Here is a 24,733-nt window from a genome sequence, read left to right as displayed (position 1 = left end):
TTAATCTAGATATTTTTTTAGAAATATTTATATTTTTATTATAATTTTTTGGAAGACTTCACCAAAATGCCTGTATACCGCAAAGAGGAATAAGTATATGTATTTTTCATCAGAAAAATGACTTAAGCATAATTCAACCATTCAACCTTCTATATGATTATTCTAATCTTTTTATATTTATCCAAATTCAATTATGAAACTATTTCCTAAACTCACAATTAAATTACTTAAATTTTTAATTTAGCGGTGCGAGTTCTTACACGAGGCTCATTTTTTTTCTCTCTTCCTCTTCTCTTTACATGGCGCATATATGCCCCACACATTTTTATGTATGTGTAAGAGGTAAAATTATCTCCTACTACATAAGAAACATTAATCTCTAAAATGAAATATAAAACCCAATACATTAATTTACTTGTGAATTCTCTACATATTACTGGCTTTATATAAAATAAAGGGATATATTTTTCTTATGTTGTAGGAAAAGAATTACCTCATGTTGTAGAAATAAAAGTATAAGTGGGACCCACATGTAAGAGGAGAGAGAAAAAAAAAAGTGGTGGGACCCAACCTTTTTTGTGTGTGTAGGAGAGATGTTTATCTCATGTAAAATGAGATAAACATAACCCTAAAATAAAACCAAGTAAAAAGAGAAAAATAGAAAATATGAGCGGTACATATTTTTATGTGAATTATAGAAAATAAAATTATCTCTTACAACATGAAAAACACTAATTCCTAAAATGAAATATAAAACCCTAAGACATGAATTTATTTGTGAATCCTCTATATATTACTAGCTTTATTTTATGAAATTTTAAATGTATTTGTGAATATACACATTGTTATGTGTTTATGTAATCAGATTACTCTTAAAATTATTTAAAAATAATAATTTATATATCTACTATTAATAAAAGAGAATAAAGTGATAACTTTTTTTTAATAAAATTTAAAAGTATATTTATTCATATATTTTCAATTAATATAATAAAAAAAATATTACAATGAATATTATTTTAGGGGTTTGTTTGCATTCATTATGCAACATGACCACAAAAAGTTTCCTACACACACAACATTTTGTGGGGCCCGCATCTTTTGAAGCAAAAAAAAAAAAATACAGTACAAAAAACGAATCTCTATAACATAACACAATTATTTTTCTTACAACATAACTTTTACAAAATCCATTATTTAAATATAATAACTAATGATATTTCTTAACTTTTTCTCAGTTTATCTAAATACAATGTGCATATACGTGTATTTTCCTGGCTAAATGAAAAAATTTGCAATTCGAACACGAGGGAGATTCAACGTCATTCTTGTTCTTGTCACATCGGCCGAGTTTACATTGTACCCACCTCAAGATTATAATATGTTCTATAATTTAAAGCAAAAACTACCAGAGTTTACTTTATAAGATGCCACTTTCTGATATTTTTTGGGTCCTTTATTCATTTAATTACTTTATTATACTATTTTATTTTTCCTAGTCACTGACTCCACTATTTAATTGTTTAAAACTTTAAAACATTTTTTTTTTTCCGATGGCACTCACATCATCAGTACATGCATGCAATGCAATAATGCATCATGGTTATGAAGGCATTCCAAAATCTCCTTAATCAATCATTATCATTACAAAAATCATTTTAACTTTTATAAGTTGTTCCTTTTTACCGTGCCTTAAGCAAATGGCATTAATTCAAGGCATCAGCAGCACCTCCAGCACTTTTACTTCATTATATGTTCACGCTAAAATAATTAAGAATTTTATTTTATAAAAAGAACGATTAATTCTTAAAGTTTTTTGTTTTTTTAATACAATATTGATCGAGTTTAATTCTAATATAGGGAAGAGCGTTTAAAAGAAGGAAAATATTATTATTATGCAACATAAGATAATATCTCTTTTCTACATACACATTAATTTCTGTGTAGTCTCATTTTTTATTTTTTATAAGTGGGTGGACCCCATTCATAATAATTTCTATAACAGGAGAGAACTATTTTTTTCAACATAAAATTAATAAAACCATTCAAACAAAACAGTGCCAGAAAAAAAGGGTAAATTTTAAACCAAGGATGGTTAAATCTTGAACCATCCAAACCCAACCACATAAACGAAGTGTTACTTCTCAATTTCATTCGTCATCTTCTTCTCCGTCAATCTAGCCTCTCTCTCTCTTCCTTCGCTGTCTCTGTCATTCTAGTTTCTCTCTCTCCCTCTGAATTTGACGGCTCCGCTAAATTTAGCGGTAATAATCTCATCTCTTTCTCTCTTTCTCTGTGTGTGCACTCACACACTCTGTGAAGTTGTGTTGTGTGAGTGCTTTGCTCTGTAACCAGATCTGAACTCGGTTGCAGCAGATCCGAATCGGAATGGAGGAAGCGCTGGAACTGGCACGTGCCAAGGACACGAAGGAGAGGATGGCCGGAGTGGAGCGCCTCCACGAACTTCTAGAAGCTTCCAGAAAGAGCCTCACCTCTTCCGAGGTCACTTCCCTCGTCGATTCATGCTTGGATCTCTTGAAGGACAACAACTTCCGTGTCTCCCAGGGCGCACTCCAGTCACTAGCCTCCGCCGCAGTTCTCTCCGGCGACCACCTCAAGCTCCATTTCAACGCTCTCGTCCCCGCCGTCGTCGACCGCCTCGGCGACGCCAAACAGCCCGTTCGCGACGCTGCCAGACGTCTATTGCTCACCCTCATGGAGGTAGTTTTATCTCTATCTTATCGCTGCTTGCATCTTCACTCTCGATAATTACTTGGTGAGAGTAAAGTGTTAACTAACTCCGAATTAATCCATTTCCGATATCAAGTGGTAAGAGTACAAAGCTGTTTAGGATAACTTTGAGGAAACTCTGCGGCTTCAAAATTATGGCAATTTTACATGAAGGCCTCACTCTTCAGTGTTTGGTTCTTAAACCTTTTTGAGAAGCCACAATAATGTCCTATTCTATTGTTCTAAAGAATTAAAATTCTGATGAGTTATAACCGTTGCTTGCTTGGGTTTATTGACTATTGCTAGGTTTTCTAGTTCTGAATAATATCACAAGATCGTTGATCATTGTTGAGGACTTAGTCATAGGATCTCTCCGGGGTTTGCATGCAACCATAAAAGGTTTTGTTCTAGTGTCATTGCAATGCTGCAGTATCATAGCATCATCATGTATGTTATCCTAGTAGGTTAGATGAACTAAGATCCTTTCTTTTTGGTTTATTTTGCGTCCTATCTCGTTCTCATGACTTTTCAGATGTCGTATCTTGAATTATGGTGCCTCCAACTATAATAAACTAATCTTGCACCACTCGAATTTTTTTTTTATTAACTTTTACTCTACTCTAGAAGTGGTTAAAGAAACACATGACTAAATGTCTGCCGGTAGCCTCTGCAGAAGAAAAAGCATGTGGAGTTTCTTGTTCTGATAGTCTTTATATCCATAAAATAAAATTGAAAACATCCAGTTGTACCATTTGCGAGCCAAACCACATTCAAGTCTGCTGGCAGTTATGATTTTAAGTAAAGACCTGTTTTTGTGATGGCCATAGTTATCAATCCTGGATTGCAGTGCGGAGCGGCCAACTCTATAAATAAAAAATGTAATTAATATTGCTCAAAAGAGAAAAAAAAACCCAAAATTAAAGACATATTCATAATTAATGATAAAAACTCATAGCCGAAAGGTCTAAACACACAATCAACATCATTCTTAAGACATAATTAACTAGTCAAAATCAGATAAAGGTGAGGGAGCATAAGGGGCAAAAAGTACAACACCAAAATATTAAATAAGTTTAAGCTTGACCCTTAATAACTAAACATTCAAATGCAATACTAGTTTTCCCCAAGAGCATGAAAACATGGGAATGAAGGAAAAATGGAATTAATAGAAAGAATAGAACACTTATACATGTGAACAGAGACAAAAGAGGTGCGATTTTTATTTTTTTTAAAAGAGACAAAGTAGGGCCTGTGATGTGTGAAGAAAGAACACAATTCAGTAAATAAATAAAGAACACAAACCTCTATGAATGAACAGAACAGAGACGCCAATCAAGCTCCGCTATGTGTGTACAGAGGGTTGGCCAGAAGTGACGCTGGAGAGCTGTGGATATGCCAGAACTGACACCAGAGAGTTGTGGTCAATGGTTGGAAACAAGATGCTGGTTTGCCTTCACGCGGTTTGGTCTCCAAACATGCGAATTTGAGTGTATGTTCTCCAATCAGAAGTGTTTCTGATCTAAATGAAGGGGAAATCACAAAAAATTGGGTTCAATAATTCACAAAATGCTGGGGGGGGGGGGGGGGGGGGGGGGGAAGCATAGCAGCCACAATTCCTGGTACTGCAAAATGCGATGCTATATGAAACTTGTAGTGCATGGAGGCTGCAACGCGCCGCTCCATCGATATTGTGGCAAAATTGTGTGCTATTGATAACTATGGTGATAACTGATAATGGATGGTGTTATATCACTATGGTTATGCACTGTATTAACAATAATTATGTGGCCATAGACTGTTTTAGTCTTCTAGACAAATCATCCTATCTATCATGGCCTTTGGATGAATATGGGTCTATTAACAAGTTAAGCTGGAAGCTATTAGAGGGATTTTTCCTCCATGAAGCATAGTGGCCACGATTCCTGGTACTGCAAAATGTGATGTTATACAAAACTTGTAGCGTATGGAGGCCGCAATGCACCGCTCCACCGGTGTCGTGGCAAAATTGTGCGCTATTGATAACTATGGTGATAATTGATAATGGATGTTGTTATATCACTATGGTTATGCACTCTATTAACAACAATTATGTGGCCATAGACTGTTCTAGACAAATCATCCTATCTATCGTGGCCTTTGGATGAATATGGGTCTATTAACAAGTTAAGCCAGAAGCTATTAGAGTAGATTATTGCTCTGTACTGTAGATTGTGCTTGTTATATTGTGGATGTTGTTATAAGCTTGTGATTTATCACCAAAAAAATTTAGTTTCACATGGCAAATCTGTCAAAATAGGATTTATTTATCTATACGAGTATACGACATTATTTTAGTTTGAGTGTTTCTTTTACACTGCTATTCTGTATGCTTTTCCCTGATAATGAAATGCATAATGTTTCTGTGTATTATGGTGTCTATGTTATGGTTGCGTTTGATGCATATTGAGAGACAACGCAAATAGAACAATACAGCACAAGTGGGTGAATTATAGGACAATTTTGTGTTGTTAGTCTATTGATGACCAATGCACAGGACGAAAAATTTTGTGGTATCAATGGATAGGATAATGAAGTTTATTGTAATGCCCTTGGTGTTGTGGATTGTTTTGCGTGCAGTAGAGGTAGAATAATGAAGGGGTAGAGCTTATTGGTCTTTTTCTCATTGTGTTGTGGTCAAGATTTTGTGACTTGGTCAAGTGAGTAACAAAAATTTAGAGATTTGTGCCGTCCCTTGATATGCTTTTTGTCCCATAACTATACTATTTTAATAATCAAACAAAGTACAATTTTTTTTTGTGCTGTGTTGTCTCATTTTTTTAACAAATCAAACAAATCCTATTTGCTTCTAAAAGTAAAGTATGGGCTGTTCTGATTGCAGTTTGAAAATGATAGTTTTTACGTACTCTTCATTTTACATTCATTTTGAATTATTATTTTTATTTGCAGGTTTCTTCTCCTACAATAATTGTTGAAAGAGCAGGTTCCTTTGCTTGGGCACACAGAAGCTGGAGAGTCAGAGAGGAGTTTACACGAACTGTCACATCTGCAATTAATTTATTTGCATCAACTGAGCTTCCGCTTCAACGGGCTATCCTTCCTCCTGTATTGACTTTTACAAATAAGCAGTACATATCTTTTGTATAGTAAATACTTTTAGGATGCGATACTAACTACTTCTAAAACTTGATCAATTGTCAGGTTTTGCAGTTGCTGAATGATCCGAATCCTGCTGTTAGGGAAGCAGCTATTTTGTGCATTGAAGTAAGTTTGCCTTATTTGTAGTTGTTCAACATGGTATATATTGGCCAAAGGACTAGGTTGCATTATTATTTTAGTTATCAAAAAAGGGGTTTATGCCATTACAATAGATAATTTCATTTCTTAAATTTCTTAGCCAAAAATAAAGAAAGAATTGCTGAAATTGTATGTTTCTTTTAGCTTAAAGAATGAGAAAATGCCATAAATATTGAAGATTAAGAAAATGGAAGTGGGTCTAGAGGACCTGACTTGATGTTAGAATCATGCTAAATCTTGATTAGTGGTTTTCTTGTGACCCCCAAACTGATAAAAGAAAAAAAAAACCACCCCTCATTATACCCCGACTAGCGAGGGTAGGGGTGAGGGCAATTCTTGTACGTAATCTTACCCTTGCATAATTGCAAAGATGTTGTTTTCTGGATTTGAACCCGTGACCTTTCAATCACAAAGAAGCAGCTTTACCATTGCTCCAGGCTTGCCTTTTTTCAAGGCCTGCCACTTGTGAATTTCATGGCTCTAATTTGAGAGTTGATTTGATGCTGATCTATTTCTTTGAAAGTTTGAAGTTCTGTATTAATGGAACTTGTTCATTCTGCAAGATTAGGAATAACTGTTTGCATTTATCTTAATGGTTTATTGAGCGCTTTAGTAATTGATATCATGATGCAATAAACAAAGGTTGATTTATTGGTATATTCATCCTCATACCTGAGGATAGAGATTTTGGATATTTAAACCAAGATGAATGTTATTGTTATTTGTTAGTCAATTCCTTTGGCATTCTCCTTTTACAGGAGATGTATGCACAAGCTGGGTCTCAATTTCGTGATGAACTTCAACGCCACAATCTTCCTTCATCTTTGGTAAATATCAAAAAGGAATCAATTTCCTGATTTCATTGTTATTTAATATTTTACTATCACACGCACACATATTTAAGCTCATGAATTCGAACCTTTGAAGGCCATTTTACATTTTAATGTCAACTATTTCTTTGCATCATGATGGTTTCAGGTGAAAGATATTAATGCCAGGCTAGAGGGAATTCAACCAAAAGTTCGCTCTTCAGATGGTATTCCAAGTGGTTATATTATTGGGGAAATTAAGCCTTTGAGTGTTAATCCCAAGAAAAGTAGTCCAAAGGCTAAAAGTTCATCAAGAGATATCTCTCTTTTTGGAGGTTAGAATATTTGGAAATATTGGATCATAAAACGTTTCTATTTTAATATAGTTTTCTTGCAGTTTTATATGGCATTGTGGTTTATATTTTATCTGCATAATTTCCCTCTCGCTCTGTGATTGTCTAGTTGTCTAAAAATTCTCTTAAATTGCGATTTGTTCATTTGAGATGAGCTTCACATTATTAGAGTCGTTAGATCTCATTTCTATCTTAATGATTAAACTGATCTTTCATATCATGATATTAGAGAGGATAGCATTGCTGAGTCATAATAGGATAGGACTAACGACTCATTGCTGAGTCATTGTTATCTATTTTTTACTCATTTATACTTGTATAAATACCTACTATCAGTGTACGTCAAGTGTAGCTATGAAAAACTCTCTTTTACATCTTTCAATATGGTATCAAGAGCAGGAACGTCCCTACCTTAGATCAGCCATCTTCAAGGCTGAAACACCATCCAAAACACCACACCACTTCTGCCCATGCCCAGAAATCATATCCACAGACCTCCAATCGAGAAGGTGGAGTGACCGACCATTCAACTCAAAGGGCTCCTATGACTCGAACGCCATTCTCCAGCACATGTAGATCACGCGCCACCTTCCGGAAAGCTTTTTTCGCGCGAACTACCCAGACCAACTCGCTGGCGTCTCCTCTACCCGTTCCAGTGGTCAGGTCTGAAAAAGGAACAACTTGATTTTTGGGTCCACGGTCAAACCCTCTCTCTTCATCCATGGCTTCCTCTGATCGTTCTTTCGCTTCCTCATTTGCCCACAATACTCAGTCCTTTGGAGACAACTTAGCCATGCAGATCACTAGTCACTGGTTGAACGGTAAGAATATTTTGCAATGGTTTCAATCTGTTAAGTTGGTCATCCGGGCAAAGGGTAAGATGGGTTATCTCGAGGGAAAAATTAAAAAATTGCCGAGGATGCTCCTAATTATAAAAATTGAGAGATTAATAACTCTTTGGTAATGGCGTGGCTGACTAATTCCATGGAACCACAGATCAGCCAAACCGATTTGTTCCTCGATACCGCCAAGGAGATTTGGGATGCTGTTCAACAAAATTATTCCGATCTGGAGAATACCTCCCTAGGCTTTGAACTAAAAAATAAGTTGAAGGACTTGCATCAAGGGGGTATGACCATTACTGAATATTTTACTGCACTAACAAATTTGTGGAGGAACTGGATCTTGATTATGCATCTGACCTTAAAGGATTGTGATAGGGCCCAACTTAACAAAGCCCAATATGGCAAGGTTTATATCAGAGACAGTAAGAGAGGTAAGTGGCCCATGGGAGAAGTCAGAAGAAATGTTGCTGTGTCACAGCCCAATACTGATGTATTACAGCCTAATGAGCATGCTGAGTCAGCTTGTTTGTTAGGAGAGTTTGTTACACATGCTGAGACGATAGATGATAAAGAGGGGACGTGAAGAAGGAATGGTTACCGTGGAGGTCATTGAGAAGTTGCTATTGCTCAAATGGGAGATACCAGGGCGTCTCGAAGGACCCTGTAGTGTTTAGATTTCCGTTGATTTGTTTTCTTTATTTTCTTCTGCATAATCTGAGCTATAGCAGCACCCTAGTGTGTAACCAGATTTGTTTCTATGTTGAATCTTGTTCTTTTAATTGGAATGGAATTTATATAGAAGGATTATTCAGGAAAATCGTGTGTTTACTGTTTAATTCCTATCAAATTGGTATCAAAGCTCCGACTGGGAGCTGGGTTATGGTGCGAACGAGAACCATGGAAGGATTGGAAGAACGATTACGTCGAATAGAGGTCTCTATTGATGACAGAGTTGATGAGCCCCGTGCCTCCATTGACTCTGATGGTGTGTTTCTCAGCAAAACTCAATTCGAGCAACTTCAGAGGCTTCTGACTCAACCTACTAAGGCCACTAGCAATGTGGCCCAGCAAGGTACAACCTTCCATGTTGATAGTCAAACTCGTTGGATCCTTGATTCTGAAGCCTTTGACCATATGACAAGTAATTGGACCTTGATTTTCTCTTACACTCCATGCTCTCAACCCTCTCGGGTCAAGATCGCAGATGGTAGTTTCTCCCAGATTGCAGGACATGAAACTGTTAAACTTTTTCGAGCAGATTAATTTAACATCAGTTCTTCATGTTCCTTCTCTGGCTTGCAATCTCATTTCTATTAGCAAGCTGACCTCTGAGTTATGTTGTTTTACTAAATTCCTTCCACATGGTTGTGGTTTTAGGAACAGGACTCGGAGAGGATGATTGACAATGCTAGAGAGGATGACACGCTTTACTACTTTGAGGAGAGTGTGACTCATGAAGCTGCTTTTGTGGAAAAAGACTCTGTTTCTTTTTGATTCATGTAATGATGTTATGCTATGGCATCGTAGGCTAGGTCATCCAAATTTTACCTATCTTCAGAAGTTGTTACTTAACTTATTTATTAATAAAAGTCCTAGTTTGTTTTCTTGTGATATTTGTCAACTTGCCAAGCATACTCGTGTTCATTATCCTTCTAAAGCTCACGATGACTCGTCTCTATTTTCTTTAATTCATAGTGACATGGGGTCCAGCCCGTGTAAAGAATATTTTAGGTGCTCGATGGTTCATTACCTTCATTGATGACCACTCCCGAGTTTGTTGGGGATATCTTCTAAAGGATAAGTCAGATACTGCATCCATTTTTAAAAAATTCCATGCTATGGTTCAAACCAAATTCCAAGTTGCTATACAAATTCTTCGTACAGATAATGACAAAGAATATTTTAACTCTATTCTTGGAAAGTATCTCTCCCACCATGGCATCCTTCACCAAAGCTCATGTCCTGACACACACCAACAAAACGGAGTCGCTGAAAGAAAAAACCGACATCTTCTTGAAGTTGCTCAGGCTCTTATGTTCACTATGAATATCCCTAAATACCTTCGGGGGGAAGCCGTTCTCACTGCTTCTCCCTTATCAATCGAATGTTATCTCGCATCCTCAATTTTCAGTGTCCTCTTTCTAGCCTTTTTCGCACCTTCCCTTCCTTCCAAGGCATCTCCTCCCTACCTCCTAAGTTATTTGGTTGTGTCGTATTTGTCCATATTCCCTCTCATCAACGGTTCAAACTTGATCTTAAGTCTCTCTGGTGTGTCTTCATTGGTTATTCTCCTATTCAACGTGGCTATAAATGTTATTCACCCTCTCTTCGTAAGGTCTTCGTCTCTATGGATGTCACTTTTTCTGAGACTCAATCTTTCTTTCCCTTGACTTCTCTTTATGAGGAGTCTATAGAATCAGATAAAGATCAGTCATGGGAACTTACTAATGCCACAATATTACCTCTACTATTGGAAATAGGGGGAGCTACAGAACCCTCACCATCAGATACATGAATAGTTTCCTCAAAGTGGGGACACGTTTATAGCAGGTGAAAACCTCCTCAAAGTGTCCCAGAGCTTCTACACTTCCAGGATTTTGAACCAAGTTCTAGTTCCGGCACCCCGATACTTAAGTGCCATGACGAAAATGATCTACACTTGCTCATTGCTCTCAGGAAAGGTACTCGATCTTGTACTACTCATCCTATTTCTAATCATATTTCATATGTAAAGTTGTATTCAGGGTTCCGTGCTTTCAATATTATGTTGGACAGTACAAAGATATCAAGAAATATACATGAGGCTCTCAATGATCCAAAATGGAAGGATGTTGTCTTTGAAGAAATTAATGCTCTAGAAAGAAATGGAATTTGGGAGACAATGATCCTACCAAAAGTAAAACAAGTAGTAGGATGCAAATAAGTGTTTACGATAAAATTCAATGCAGATAATAACATCAACAAATACAAGGCAAGATTGGTTGCGAAGGGATTCACCCAGACTCATGGGATAGATTACCATGAGACATTTGCACCAGTTGCTAAGGTCAATACCATCCGAGTTCTCTTTTCACTTGCTGTCAACCTAGATTAGCCTATGCCACAGTTAGATGTGAAAAATGCATTCCTAAATGGTGATTTACATGAAGAGATCTATATGGATCCTCCACCTAGCTTTAAAAAGGGAGATGGATCAGTGTGTAATTTAAAAAAGTCTTTTTATGGGTTGAAACAGTCTCCTAGAGAATGGTTCGGCAAATTCACACAAGCTGTCAAAGTATGAAGCTTTATTCAAGCACAGATTGATTATACTCTCTTCCACAAACACTCTAAGGATGGTAAAATTTGTTGAAATATATAAAACCATTAATGCAGCCTCACCCTTTAGCTTAAGCTTTTGGGTTGAATTGGTTCTTTACATGGTTATTTACATGATATCAGAGCCTCGGTGTACCGGGTTCGATCCTCACCGCCCCCCACTTTCTTTCAAGTGGAATTTCTTTCTTCGCATAGGTAGGTGGGCCTGTGCATTGTCCACCCTTCAAGCCCAGTGGGCTCTCGTGTGAGGGGGCATGTTGAAATATATAAAACCATTAATGTAGCTTCACCCTTTAGCTTAAGCTTTTGGGTTGAATTGGTTCTTTACAAAATTGCTATTCTTATTGTGTATGAGGATGATATAGTTCTTATAGGTGACGATGGCGAGGAATTGAATTCCCTGAAGGACTATCTAGCAGCTCACTTCGAACTAAAGGACCTTGGAACTCTTAAATATTTCCTTGGTTTGGAAGTTGCTAGAAGCAAAACGGGCATCATGATCACACAAAAGAAATATGTTCTAGATCTTTTGCCGAAGACATGAATGTTAGGATGTAAGCCTGCCGAGACACCTGTGGAACCTAACACCAAGTTAGGTATTGAAGATGGGAACGAGGTGGACAAAGAGCAATATCAAAAATTGGTTGGCAAACTAATTTACTTACCCCACACGTGACCTGACATTGCCTTTGCAGTGAGTATGATTAGTCAATTCATGCACTCACCCAAGGAGAAACATCTAAGTGCAATCTATAAGGTGCTACCAAACACCAAGTTAGGTATTGAAGATGAGAACGAGGTGGATAAAGAGCAATATCAAAGATTGGTTGGCAAACTAATTTACTTATCCCACACGTGACCTGACATTGTCTTTGCGGTGAGTATGATTAGTCAATTCATGCACTCACCCAAGGAGAAACATCTAAGTGCAATCTATAGGGTGCTTAGATACCTCAAGAACACTCCAGGAAGAGGATCATTCTTGAGGAAGGGGTATAATAGGACAATTGAAATCTACACTGATGTAGATTGGGCAGGTTCATCAGTGGACAAGAGACCTACCTTAGGCTATTGCACTTATGTGTGGGGAAATCTTGTAACTTAGAGAAGCAAAAAACAAGCAGTGGTCGCAAGAAGTAGTGCTGAAGCAGAATTTCAAGCTTTAGCCCATGGAGTCTGTGAGGGAATCTGGTTGAGAAGACTTCTTGAAGAGTTGAAGATCTTATATTCTCTACCAATAAAACTATATTGTGACAACAAGGCAGCTGTCAGCATCGCTCAAAATCCAGTTCATCATGATCGAACAAAGCACGTGGAAGATGATTGCCACTTCATCAAAGAAAAATTAGATGATAGAAGTGTGTCTGATGTATATTCCTTCCAAAGAATAGAGTGCAGTCTGCAGATATCCTGACTAAGGGCCTACATCGGTCAACCTTTGAAGATCTGATTGGCAAGTTGTGAATGATCAACATTTACCTCCCAACTTGAGGGGGAGTATAGGAAATTAGTAATTGATTTCATTAATTTTAAATTTTAAATTTTAATTGATTTCATAATAGGATAGGATTGCCGAGTCATAATAGGATAGGATTGCCGAGTCATAATAGGATAGGACTAACGACTCATTGCTGAGTCATTGTTATCTATTTTTTACTCAATTATACTTGTATAAATACCTACTATGAGTGTAAGTCAAGAGTATCTATGCAAAAACTCTTTTTACATCTTTCAATTGGATGTTATTTCAATTGTCACTAATTGTGGTGATTGTCTTCTTTTTGTTTGTCAATCTGTTATTGGAACTTTGGGGGATATTGTAGCATCCCAAATCATAAAGTTGTAGATAAAAAAATTCCACATCACATATTGTTAATATCATGTGTACAGTCAGACAAGTATGCTGGAAGCAAAATGATTGAATGGAGATAAAATGATATGATTCAGTGAGATGAATAGTATCCCTAGTCATAAAGCTGTAAAAAAAAATTCAACATCACCTATTGTTAACGTTGTGTGTATTGGTGGTGGAAGCAAAATGATTGAAGGGAGATAAAATGATATGATTCAGTGAGATGAATAGCATCCCTGATCATAAAGCGGTAAAAAAAAATTCAACATCACCTATTGTTAACATTATGTGTATTGGTGGTGAAAGCAAAATGATTGAAGGGAGATAAAATGATATGGTTCAGTGAGATGAATAGCATCCCAAATCATAAAGTTGTTAAAAAAAAATTTCACATCACATATAGTTAACATTATGTGTATAGTCAGACAATTATGCTTTTGACACTTATCCTTCCCCTGCTAGCCTGAGTAGTTGACATTTTAATACATGAAATATTTAAGTGTGCTTTTTGTTTATTATGAGCAGCAGAAGGTGATGTCACCGAGAAACCCATAGACCCTATAAAGGTATACTCAGATAAGGAGTTAGTCAGGGAAATTGAGAAGATTGCGTCTACCCTTGTACCTGAAAAAGATTGGTCAATTCGTATTGCTGCTATGCAGAGAGTTGAAGCTCTTGTTATAGGAGGTACGTGTTTCCAAATTCCTTTTCAGGATTGTGTACAGAATTATATATGCTTATAGTACAGGCTTAATAACTTATTATTCCTATTTGGACTATAAAAGGGAAAGAACATTTGCCATTGTAGGATATCTTTAACTTGAAGGATGTTTGTGTTGATTTTTTATGAATTTGATATTCGATTTTATTTATTGATATTGATTTAATACATAAGTCTTTGTCAACTGAACTATGGCATCGAAGAATTATGAAAAAGAATGTTTTTGATAAACAATACAAAGGAAAATTAAATACTGGTAGGACCATAAACTACAGTGTTGAGGGATACCAGTCAACTGCGATCCCATTTATAAATGTGGATTTTTATAGTTCTACAAAAAAAGGGGTCGGGGCCTTATTTGGTGGCTTAAACATTAATTTCACCTTTTCAAATTAAATTGAACAGAGCCAACATTTTTATAGGTCTTGCTTTTCTGTTTCTTTTATATTTTGTTTTTGGTCTATTATTTAAGGAAAAGTAGCTCTTTTTTTTGTTATAAGATTGTATTACACTTTAACAGCTCAGTGAAAATTACAATGAAATAATAGACAAGGAAAAGGTGCTCTATTTATTATTTCACGGTAATTTTCACTGAGCTGTTAAAGTGTAATACAATCTTATCCTTTTTCCCCCAACATGATTGTTGAATATCTTAATACTCTCTTTATCAGGTGCTGCTGATTATGCAAGTTTCCGGGGACTCCTGAAGCAACTTGTTGGACCTTTAAGCACACAATTGTCAGATCGAAGGTCCACCATTGTGAAGCAGGTGCTCTAACATTTTCAACTGTCCTATACCCTTTCATTAACAATTGCTTATTAGTAAAACAAAACGTTTTGTGTCACGGTGAAAGTTATAATTTCCTGTTCCTCCTTGCTGTTTTATAGCTTAGATTGATGAATCTTCTCTGTTGAAGCAATCCTGCTTTATGCATCTTAAAGTGAAACATTCATTTATTTTGATGAATGATATCCTGCCGTTATTATATTAGCTGGTTTTGTCTCATAATTGTTAATGACATTCAAGGACCTTGTCTATAGGTTAGGATCGTACTATATTACTACTAACACACAACTGTTCTTGGTTTATTATTTGCTTTGTTCTAGGCTTGCCATCTATTGTGCTTTTTGTCAAAGGAACACTTGGGTGATTTTGAAGCATGTGCAGAAATGTTTATTCCAGTAAGTTCAACTTGTTATCTTTGATTATCATGATTGTGATGCTTTCAAAATTATATTAATTCTTCATTTGACAATCAGGTCCTTTTCAAGCTGGTTGTGATTACTGTGCTTGTAATTGCAGAGTCTGCAGATAACTGCATAAAAACGGTAATGTAATCTTCTGCATCTTCTTATCCCCTTGTTATGTGCCATTTTCACCTGTTCTTTACTTTGCAGATGCTGCGCAACTGCAAAGTTGCTCGTGTGCTTCCCCGTATAGCTGATTGCGCAAAAAATGATCGCAATGCAATACTTCGTGCAAGGTATGAATTATCAACAATTGAAAATAGACATATGAGAGTTTTGGTTTTTTATTAATACCATTTATATTGTAGGTGTTGTGAATATGCTCTTTTGATCCTAGAACATTGGCCTGATGCACCAGAAATTCATCGATCAGCTGATTTATATGAGGATATGATAAAGTGTTGTGTTTCAGATGCAATGAGTGAGGTAGCTTTATAGTTTTATGTTGTTTGACATTTGTTGCTTTATAGTTATATTCTGCATCAAATTTGTCATTTTTACTAGTTTTTCCATTTTGTTGCTCTTCTTTCTGAGCTATTAAGAATTTGCATCACGTTGGTTGGTTTGTTGCAGAGTGATTCTCTTCTTTTTTGCTTAAATTTTGGCAAAATTACAGTTCACATAAAATATATATGATAAATTGCAATTTTGATACTGAAATTGTGAAAATCCGTAAGCTATTTTATTTATTGGTTAGCTTTATGTCTCAATATGCGTGTACTTGTGTCTGGTGAGTAATTATGATTCTGAAACTTAGCATAATAAAATTTGTTCAGAACTGATGCTTGTATTGTCATTAGCCAAAGAAAAAAGGGTCTGTCCAATGCTTTGTTGTGTGTGTGTTTGCGCTCGTGTGCTCAATTGCAATGATAAAAGATCAAATTTCCTTTTCAAACATTATCATGGAGAAAAATAAGTATCCAAGCAGTAGTTTTGTTGTGAAAAACTCACTAATCCTGCCATCATTTAGCACATTCTTTTAATTTTTTTATTCTTCTGAAGGAAAGGGGTCCAAAATGACTTGATATTATTATTCTGTTTCATTGTAAAATAATGTTGGGTAAGATGTTTTGAAAATTTGTCTTAACAGTTTGCAGTTGAGTTACTCTATAAACTATGATCCTTTACTTATTTTTTTCTAGCAAACCTTTTTATGTATCAAATCTCATTGGTTTAAAACAGAAGCTTGTTAGCATATTCGTTAACATGACATGGTTTATATGTGACCACATTATTCTTGTCAAAGTATACGCGCATGAAAATGATTACTGTATGAAAATTGAAGGTACGATCTACTGCGAGGATGTGCTACAGAATGTTTGCGAAAACCTGGCCAGAGCGTTCTCGTCGCCTATTTTCATCCTTTGACCCTGTTATTCAACGGGTATAAACTTATGGTCTTGAGCGTGTTATTTTTCCTTTATTTTGTTGCTCAACTCATCTTTTAAAGTGAATGTAAACCGCAGTTAATAAATGAAGAGGATGGAGGAATACATAGGCGGCATGCTTCACCTTCTGTTCGTGATAGAGGTGCACTGATGTCATTACCCAGTCAAGCCTCTGCTCCCTCTAATCTGCCTGGTTATGGAACTTCTGCTATTGTTGCAATGGATAGAAGTTCAAGTTTATCATCAGGGACATCTATCTCCTCTGGTGTACTTCTTTCACAAGCTAAGTCACTTGGCAAGGGCACAGAACGTAGTTTGGAAAGTGTGTTGCATGCAAGCAAACAGAAAGTCACTGCTATTGAAAGCATGCTTAGAGGCTTGGATTTGTCTGATAAGCATAATTCATCTCTCCGGTCATCAAGTTTGGATCTAGGTACCTAATAAGTTTACCTGTTAGATTTTTTTTTCTTTACCTCAAGTTTCTGGACTTGATGCCATTCAATGGTTGATGGGTGTTAGTGGTGTGGTTTTTTATAAACTATTTATGAGCGGCTAAATTTTTTTGTTATTGCCCCTAGTGCAGGAGTTGACCCTCCATCATCTCGTGATCCGCCTTTCCCTGCTGCTGTCCCTGCATCTAATCATCTGACAAGTTCTTTTACAACAGAATCAGCTGCTTCTGGTGTAAATAAAAGTAGTAACCGAAATGGTGGTCTGGGTTTGTCTGACATCATCACTCAAATTCAAGCTTCCAAAGATTCTGCCAAGTTATCATATCATAGTAATGTTGGTATTGAGCCTTTATCATCGTTATCATCCTATTCAAGTAAAAGGGCTTCTGAAAGATTACAAGAAAGAAGTTCTGTTGATGACAACAGTGACATTAGGGAGGCTAGGCGATTTATGAACCCCAACACTGATAAGCAGTATTTGGATGCTCCTTATAGAGATGGAAACTTTAGGGATTCACATAACAGTTATGTTCCTAATTTCCAGAGGCCTCTATTGAGAAAGAATGTGGCTGGACGTATGTCTGCTGGCAGGAGGAGGAGTTTTGATGATAACCAACTATCTCTTGGAGAGGTGTCAAATTATGCAGATGGACCCGCATCTCTTCATGAAGCTTTGAGTGAAGGACTTAGTTCAGGTTCTGACTGGTCTGCTAGGGTTGCTGCCTTCAATTATCTTCACTCTTTGTTACAGCAAGGTCCAAAGGGAGTTCTAGAAGTTGTCCAGAATTTTGAGAAGGTAATGAAGTTGTTTTTCCAGCACTTGGATGATCCCCACCATAAAGTTGCACAGGCTGCTCTTTCAACACTTGCAGATATTGTTCCAGCATGCCGAAAGCCTTTTGAGGGTTACATGGAAAGAATATTGCCCCATGTATTTTCTCGGTTAATTGACCCTAAAGAGCTTGTTAGGCAGCCATGTTCAACAACTTTGGAAGTTGTTAGCAAAACTTACAGTATAGATTCTCTCTTACCTGCATTGTTACGCTCACTAGATGAACAAAGGTCTCCAAAGGCTAAATTGGCTGTTATTGAATTTGCCATCAGTTCCTTTAACAAACATGCAATGAATCAAGAAGGTGCTGCTAATATTGGCATCCTAAAATTATGGCTTGCCAAGTTAACCCCTTTGGTTCATGACAAAAATACAAAGCTTAAAGAAGCAGCTATTACATGCATTATATCGGTGTACTCTCATTTTGATTCAACTGCAGTTCTTAATTTCATTCTTAGTTTGTCAGTTGAAGAACAAAATTCTTTGAGACGAGCCCTTAAACAGTACACCCCTCGTATTGAAGTGGACCTAATGAACTATTTGCAGAATAAGAAAGAGCGACAACGTTCTAAGTCTTCCTATGATCCATCTGATGTTGTGGGAACATCCTCTGAAGATGGATATGTTGGTTTCTCTAGGAAAGCTCATTACCTTGGAAGGTATTCTGCTGGTTCCCTAGATAGTGATAGCGGCAGGAAGTGGAGTTCCCAAGATTCAGCCCTGATAAAAGCCAGTCTTGCTCAAGCAGCTTATGGTGAAACTCAGGAAAATCTGTATCATAATCTTGAGAGTGATTCTAATAGTGGTACTGTTGGTTCAAAAACTAAAGATCTTGCTTACGCAGTCAATCCAATGGGTCAAAACATTGGCTCTCAAACTAGCCAACTTGGACATTTGGACAGTAGCATGAACTTTGAGGGTCTTTCAACTCCTCGTCTAGATGTTAACGGTCGGATGTCATTAGAGCATTTGAATGTTGCTGAAGGCTATGTACATGACAAAGAACAACCTTCTGAATTGGAGCTTAATCATCACTCAGCTGAAGCTGTAAAGATTAACTCCATCACAGACATAGGACCCAGCATTCCTCAAATTCTTCATATGGTGAGTTATGCATCTAATAGAGGATGAGTTAGTTTTGAAATTTTATTATTTGAAGAACAAACAAAAAAAGTATTCTGCTAGAAAGAGAGAGAGTGAGCATGAATAATCGGAGGGAGATAGAGAGTTCTCTAAGAGCAGCAAATTGCAGCAGAAAAATAGGAAGGAAAAGTATGATCAGCTCAAAAGATCTGTCAAATCCCTTTGCTTAACAAATACAGAAATCCTTAAAAGCCATTGGCAAAAGCCCACTAGGAGGCCAAGAACACAAGTCAGTCAAGGAGAAATAATGGCATCATTGTTTAAAACTCCAGCATTTTGCTGCAGCTTGTAAGACCATACATAAGAAAAGATTGCTCCTTTCCATACATTTTTAAAATCTTCATTCGCAAAACCTTGATAATTAGTTGTAAAACAGTTGTCTAAGGTGGCAGGGCAAACCCAAAACTCTCTGAAATCAGCCAAAAGATTGTTCCAAAGCTGCAAGTCATATCACATTGTAAAGACAAGTGACTGCTAGTGGAGATAGCTTTATGTGGCCTTTGTGCTTCTAACTGATCATTCTTAAGGTTTATTTTGATAGCTATATCTTAGAATATCTCCCATCACAACTGAAAAGATATAGTTGTTATTTTGTATAGATATGCAGTGGGGGTGATGGAAGCCCGATTTCAAGTAAACGGACTGCACTTCAACAGTTAGTTGAAGCTTCTATAACAAATGATCATTCTGTTTGGACTAAGGTATGCTTGATTTAATATTGAGTATCGCCCCCTGCCTCCAAGTTGTTTGGTTGTCAGTGGTACTTATTAAATGCAATCTGTTTTGGAATGGGAAAAAAGTCCATTGGACTTCTTAATTTTCAAATGTAGTTTCTTATTGTGAAACCAATGTTTTTCATTTGATAGTTAATATTAATATTAAGTGATGCTGTTTGTCTTCCTATTCTAAGATATTGTCTTGTGAGTTCCTCTAAAAAAATCCCTTGTTGATTTCTTTAGATCTCCCAAGTTTTTTTTTTGTGCAGCAGATTTTTTTTAAATTTATGGCTTGTGTTCATGTTGGTGAATTTAAACACTGTATCCATGTAGCCAACCCCACCTAGTGGGAAAAGGCTTTTGTTGTTGCTGTATTCATGTTGGTGAGTTTTTGCTGACATTTTGTGTGCAATCAACCCTTAGATTGATAATTTGACAAATTCTGTTTGTAAAAGAATTATAATTTTTCCGATTCTGTTAAACAAAAATGAACAATATTTGGATTTATCTAACCTATGTAATGGTTGTTTCATGTTGTACTTGCAGTACTTCAATCAGATTTTGACAGTTGTGCTTGAAGTGCTGGATGATTCGGATTCCTCAATCAGAGAGCTTGCTCTTTCATTGATAGTTGAAATGCTTAAAAACCAGGTCTTACTCCTTTCGTGCAAATCTTTTTTTTTTTTTTTTGAGGGTGGGGGGTGGGGGGGAGTGATTGTGCTCTTGCTGTTTTGCTCATATCAGCACTTGCAACTGTGTATATTTCTCCTTTTGCAAGCATAAGGCATTTTTGGGACTTAAAATTATGTCGTAAAGTTTTTTAGTTTAATTTTAATTTATTCTTTACTTCTCATTCTTTACAGAAAGATGCCATGGAGAATTCAGTGGAGATTGTAATTGAGAAGCTGCTTCATGTTACAAAAGATATCATTCCTAAGGTAAGCAAAGTTGTCCAATTCTAGTTTGTCTTCTCTATATTTGCTTTCCCCCCTAGTCTCAGCCTCTTTGATCCCTTATTCAGGTCTCAAATGAAGCAGAACACTGCCTGACCATTGTTCTATCTCAGTATGATCCATTCCGATGTTTAAGTGTATGTATTTCTCTATTTCCCTACTTTGTAGCCTCCTTACTCCCTGTAAAATCTTTTGAGAAAAGGAAATTGGGTTTTACTTTGTTAAATTAAACCTATTGCTCTGAATTATACTGTTTCAGGTTATTGTGCCTCTACTGGTTACTGAGGATGAGAAAACTCTTGTCACTTGCATAAATTGCTTGACAAAGGTAATTTTCTCTTGAAAAACCTTTTTGTACTATTTTGGAAAGAAGTTCCCAATGAATCAATGATATTTCAAAATGGGAGAAGTATATCATATAGCAATATGCTTATGACACTCAAAATATATACTGGGAATCTATGTTGAACCGACACGGGACACGTGATATGACACGACACGATACTACACGTTAATTCTAAAAAATGTTAAATTTCGACACGTTAGGACACGTTTTGATATTATATAATATTTTTAATTTATGTAGTGTATATTATATTTAGTATTCAATAATTTAACAAAAAAATAAAACTCAACTTATAATACCCATCAATTTTGCAAAAAAACATAATATATCTCAAATGTTTATATTAAACTCAATAAAAACGTAATCGTAATCTAACGAATCTAATAGTTGGAACTCAATGCAACGCAACGTAACCTTTGAATCTTTTTTTGAGTCTTTGCAACGAGTATTAGAGTGTCGGGAAGTGTCGGATATGACATGTTAGGATTTTTGAAGTCTCGGTGCTTCATAGCTGGGAATATCCTGATTTTTTTTGTTAATTTTTAATTTTAATAATGGCTACAGTTTGGGTACCTCTTGGTTACTCCAGCCAATATGCAATTTCCTCTGTTCAGTGGCTACTTGCTCTCAAAGTTTTCATTGTTCTTTGGAAATGGTGCTGAATGCAGCAGACACTGTTCCCCGATTCCTTCTTTTATGAATGGGATTTGTTTTAATTACTTTATGACTATAAACACTTGCATTCTTCATACTCAATAGCATGTAATTCAGTGAATGATGGTGAGTAGGAAATAAACTGGATTTCATATCACTAGCACATTTTATGAATGTGTTTATGTATCCCAGGTGGATCGTATACCGTATTTTTGAGAATTCTGTATATCTCCATATCGGTATCATATCGTACGTGTGCCACACCATACCATTGCTTCATAGGAAGTAATCCATTTTTTATGCATGAATATGCTATATAAATATTTATCTTGTTTGACATCATATCATTCCTTTCTTCAGCTTGTGGGCCGGCTCTCTCAGGAGGAACTAATGGCTCAGTTACCTTCGTTTTTGCCTGCTCTTTTTGAAGCTTTTGGAAACCCGAGTGCAGATGTTCGAAAGGTACTTTGGGTCTTTTATCTGCGGTAATTTATGGTCCATCACTTCATACATCTTGTGAAATCTTAGGTGGTAAAGAATATCCTGTCAGTCAAAAACACACTAAAGTTGTGTATGTAGTTGTAATAAACTTATCTAACATCCGGATATTAGATGCTTGAGACCTATTTGATACCTTCTTAAAATAGTACTTTGTTCCAACCAAACCACTCTTCGTTAAATCCCAACTAGCAAGTGTGGGGTGAGGGCAATTCTTGTACATTGCCACATTGCCTTACCCTTGAATATTTACAAACATGTTATTTCCCATATTCGAATCCATGATCTTTCAGTCACAAAAAGACAATGATGTCACTAATTGAAACTTGAGATTATTGAGCAGAACTTGCTTTGAAAGATTTGAGCTGGTCTTAGGTTTTTATATGACTTAAAACATTTCTTTGTTACTGAAGACCATCTTTGTTTTATTTTTTTTGTTTATTTTTTTTGTCAATTGAGAAACTACCATGAGGATAATATGGACATTACTCTAAACATTTCATGGATATCTACAAATTTGTACGAGGGAGCTCTATTGCCTTTACCTGTCTGTTGTTGAGTGAGGCTGGTCAGTCAAGCTTACTCTTCTCGGCCACTTTTTCATTAATTACTGAATCTCTAGTACCTGGAATTGCTATGGCCATATTGGATAATTGTTTCCTGTGGACAATTAATTCATATCCTTAGAATTTTCTGAGATGATCAATAAGTTCTGGATATATTTTAAACCTTTAAATGGGAAAACCCATTTTGGAAAATTGCCTGAAAAATACTTGGATTGGGAATTAAAATGGGAATGCTCATTCCCAGGTCTTGCCCGATCCCTCATATGAGGGAATACAAAAGCCCCACAGCCACCTCCACCCCATTGGCAGCAACTTTGCCCCAGTCAAACTACAGCCATCAATGTTTCCACCACCTTTGTTGTCTTTGCTACAACAACCATGCCTCCACTGAAAACGGTGATATTTTCCTAACTTAATAACTGGGACAAATTTCGAGGCGGTCACCTTGGTCTCTGCACCAACCAACCCCTACGGTAGTTAATTTTCACTGGCTCATGTAATGACTTGTGACTAAAACAAATTGAAAGGAGTAATTAGGCTACATATGGGATGGGCTAGTCGAATAATGTGTTGCAAGTAGCTAACCTTTTTACCTAAAAGTATACGTGGTCTTTATTTCAATGCCCTATTATTTGCTTAGTTGTTTTGATTTTTGACTTTTATGATTTCGGCCCCCTCATCAGTTGATTTGTTCCTGCTTATAAACAATTTGTTCTTACTTTTTATTACAGCATAATTTGCCATACGAAATGTATGAATAGAATGGCATGATCATTCCATTCTTAATAACGGAAGTGATTATTCTATTCCATTCCCTCATTAGAACAAAATCATTGCAGCGTCCCAATTCTAACATAATGTTAGGAAGTTGTCCGTTCCATGTCTCCGATCTATTGTATTTCAGTGTTGATGGTTGGGTATAAACTTGAGTTGCACCTTCCTTTACTGTGGGCAAATCTGATCAGTAGACTGCTCTCTAAATTCTTTTAATGTTTAAATATTGAACAAATATTTATAGTTTTTTTTATATGTTTAACTAATAATATACTCTGAAGGTATGATATATGTGACTGGTTCTATCTAAAATTATTTTCTTTAAATGAGAGGATTTATTTTATTCTCATCGCTAATAATTGTAGGCTTGTTTTTGCGTTTCTCTTCTCTTTTTATCTGTCTGTTTCATTATTCTCATTTTATGTAAATGGTGGATGGTTACAGACTGTTGTTTTCTGTCTCGTGGATATTTATATCATGCTTGGGAAAGCATTCTTGCCATATTTGCAAGGTCTTAACAGCACACAGTTGAAGTTGGTCACCATTTATGCGAATCGAATTTCACAAGCCAGGACAGGCAAAGCAATTGATGCCCCTCATGATTAGCAGGTTCATTGAGAAGAAAATTTGTGGGTTTTGGGTGTTGTCTTATTCATTGTTGTGTATTTTGTATATTTGCGTGCATGAATTTTAGAAGCGGGTTTCTGTGTATTTTGTATATTTGCGTGCATGAATTTTAAAAGTGGGTTTCCATTGTCTTTCCTTCCTCATCTTTGAAGATATAGTTTTTTTTTTCTTTCCTTTTTCCCTGCCAATGTTTGTTGGAATTTGGAGAGTGCTGGTGGTGGAATACAGTGCGCAAATTGTAATCTACATTGAGAAAACATTATTGATTGTATTAAATGGTTTTCAAGAAATCCTCATTGGTTCAGTTACTTGAATATTTTGGTTTTAGGTAAATTTTTGGGAAGCTTATCTTCAACCTTCAACTATAATTGCTCCAAAAGATGTTTTTTATTTTGTTTGTTTATTTTTTTGGGTTCTTGGGTCAACAGATTGATTACAAACTATGGGGGAAAGAGCCTCTTATAAAGAGGACCAAAGGCTTTGCCCAACGAAACTACAAAGCATTACAAGGGAAGTAATGATCTATGTGCTAAACATGCTTGCTTGTGTGGGCCAACAGGAAACACACGCTTCCGTCTTCAGCAAGGTGAAACACCTTGACTGGTATGTCAAAA

General features: G+C 36.3%; 1 protein-coding gene across 1 annotated transcript; it reads left to right on the top strand.

Annotated features, from left to right (window-relative positions):
• The first annotated feature begins 2,210 nt into the window (after window positions 1–2,210).
• LOC133287775 (CLIP-associated protein) lies at window positions 2,211–24,394 on the top strand. The gene is made up of 21 exons (XM_061485440.1): window positions 2,211–2,721; window positions 5,677–5,832; window positions 5,929–5,991; window positions 6,783–6,851; window positions 7,003–7,168; window positions 13,727–13,888; window positions 14,594–14,691; window positions 15,030–15,104; window positions 15,183–15,251; window positions 15,321–15,406; window positions 15,479–15,596; window positions 16,456–16,554; window positions 16,637–16,991; window positions 17,142–18,946; window positions 19,585–19,686; window positions 20,248–20,352; window positions 20,565–20,639; window positions 20,723–20,791; window positions 20,914–20,982; window positions 22,015–22,116; window positions 23,937–24,394. Exons 1-21 carry the CDS (start codon window positions 2,389–2,391, stop codon window positions 24,096–24,098), a joined length of 4,338 nt encoding a protein of 1,445 aa, XP_061341424.1. The 5' UTR covers window positions 2,211–2,388; the 3' UTR covers window positions 24,099–24,394.
• The last annotated feature ends 339 nt before the right edge of the window (window positions 24,395–24,733 follow it).

Source organism: Gastrolobium bilobum, unplaced genomic scaffold (assembly GCF_033153095.1).
Source record: "Gastrolobium bilobum isolate Gb01-03AN ecotype WA unplaced genomic scaffold, APGP_CSIRO_Gbil_v1 utg7986, whole genome shotgun sequence".
In the NCBI taxonomy this organism is placed as follows: Eukaryota; Viridiplantae; Streptophyta; class Magnoliopsida; order Fabales; family Fabaceae; genus Gastrolobium; species Gastrolobium bilobum.
Note: the sequence above shows the minus strand (reverse complement) of the source record. Positions and strands in the feature narration are given on the sequence as shown.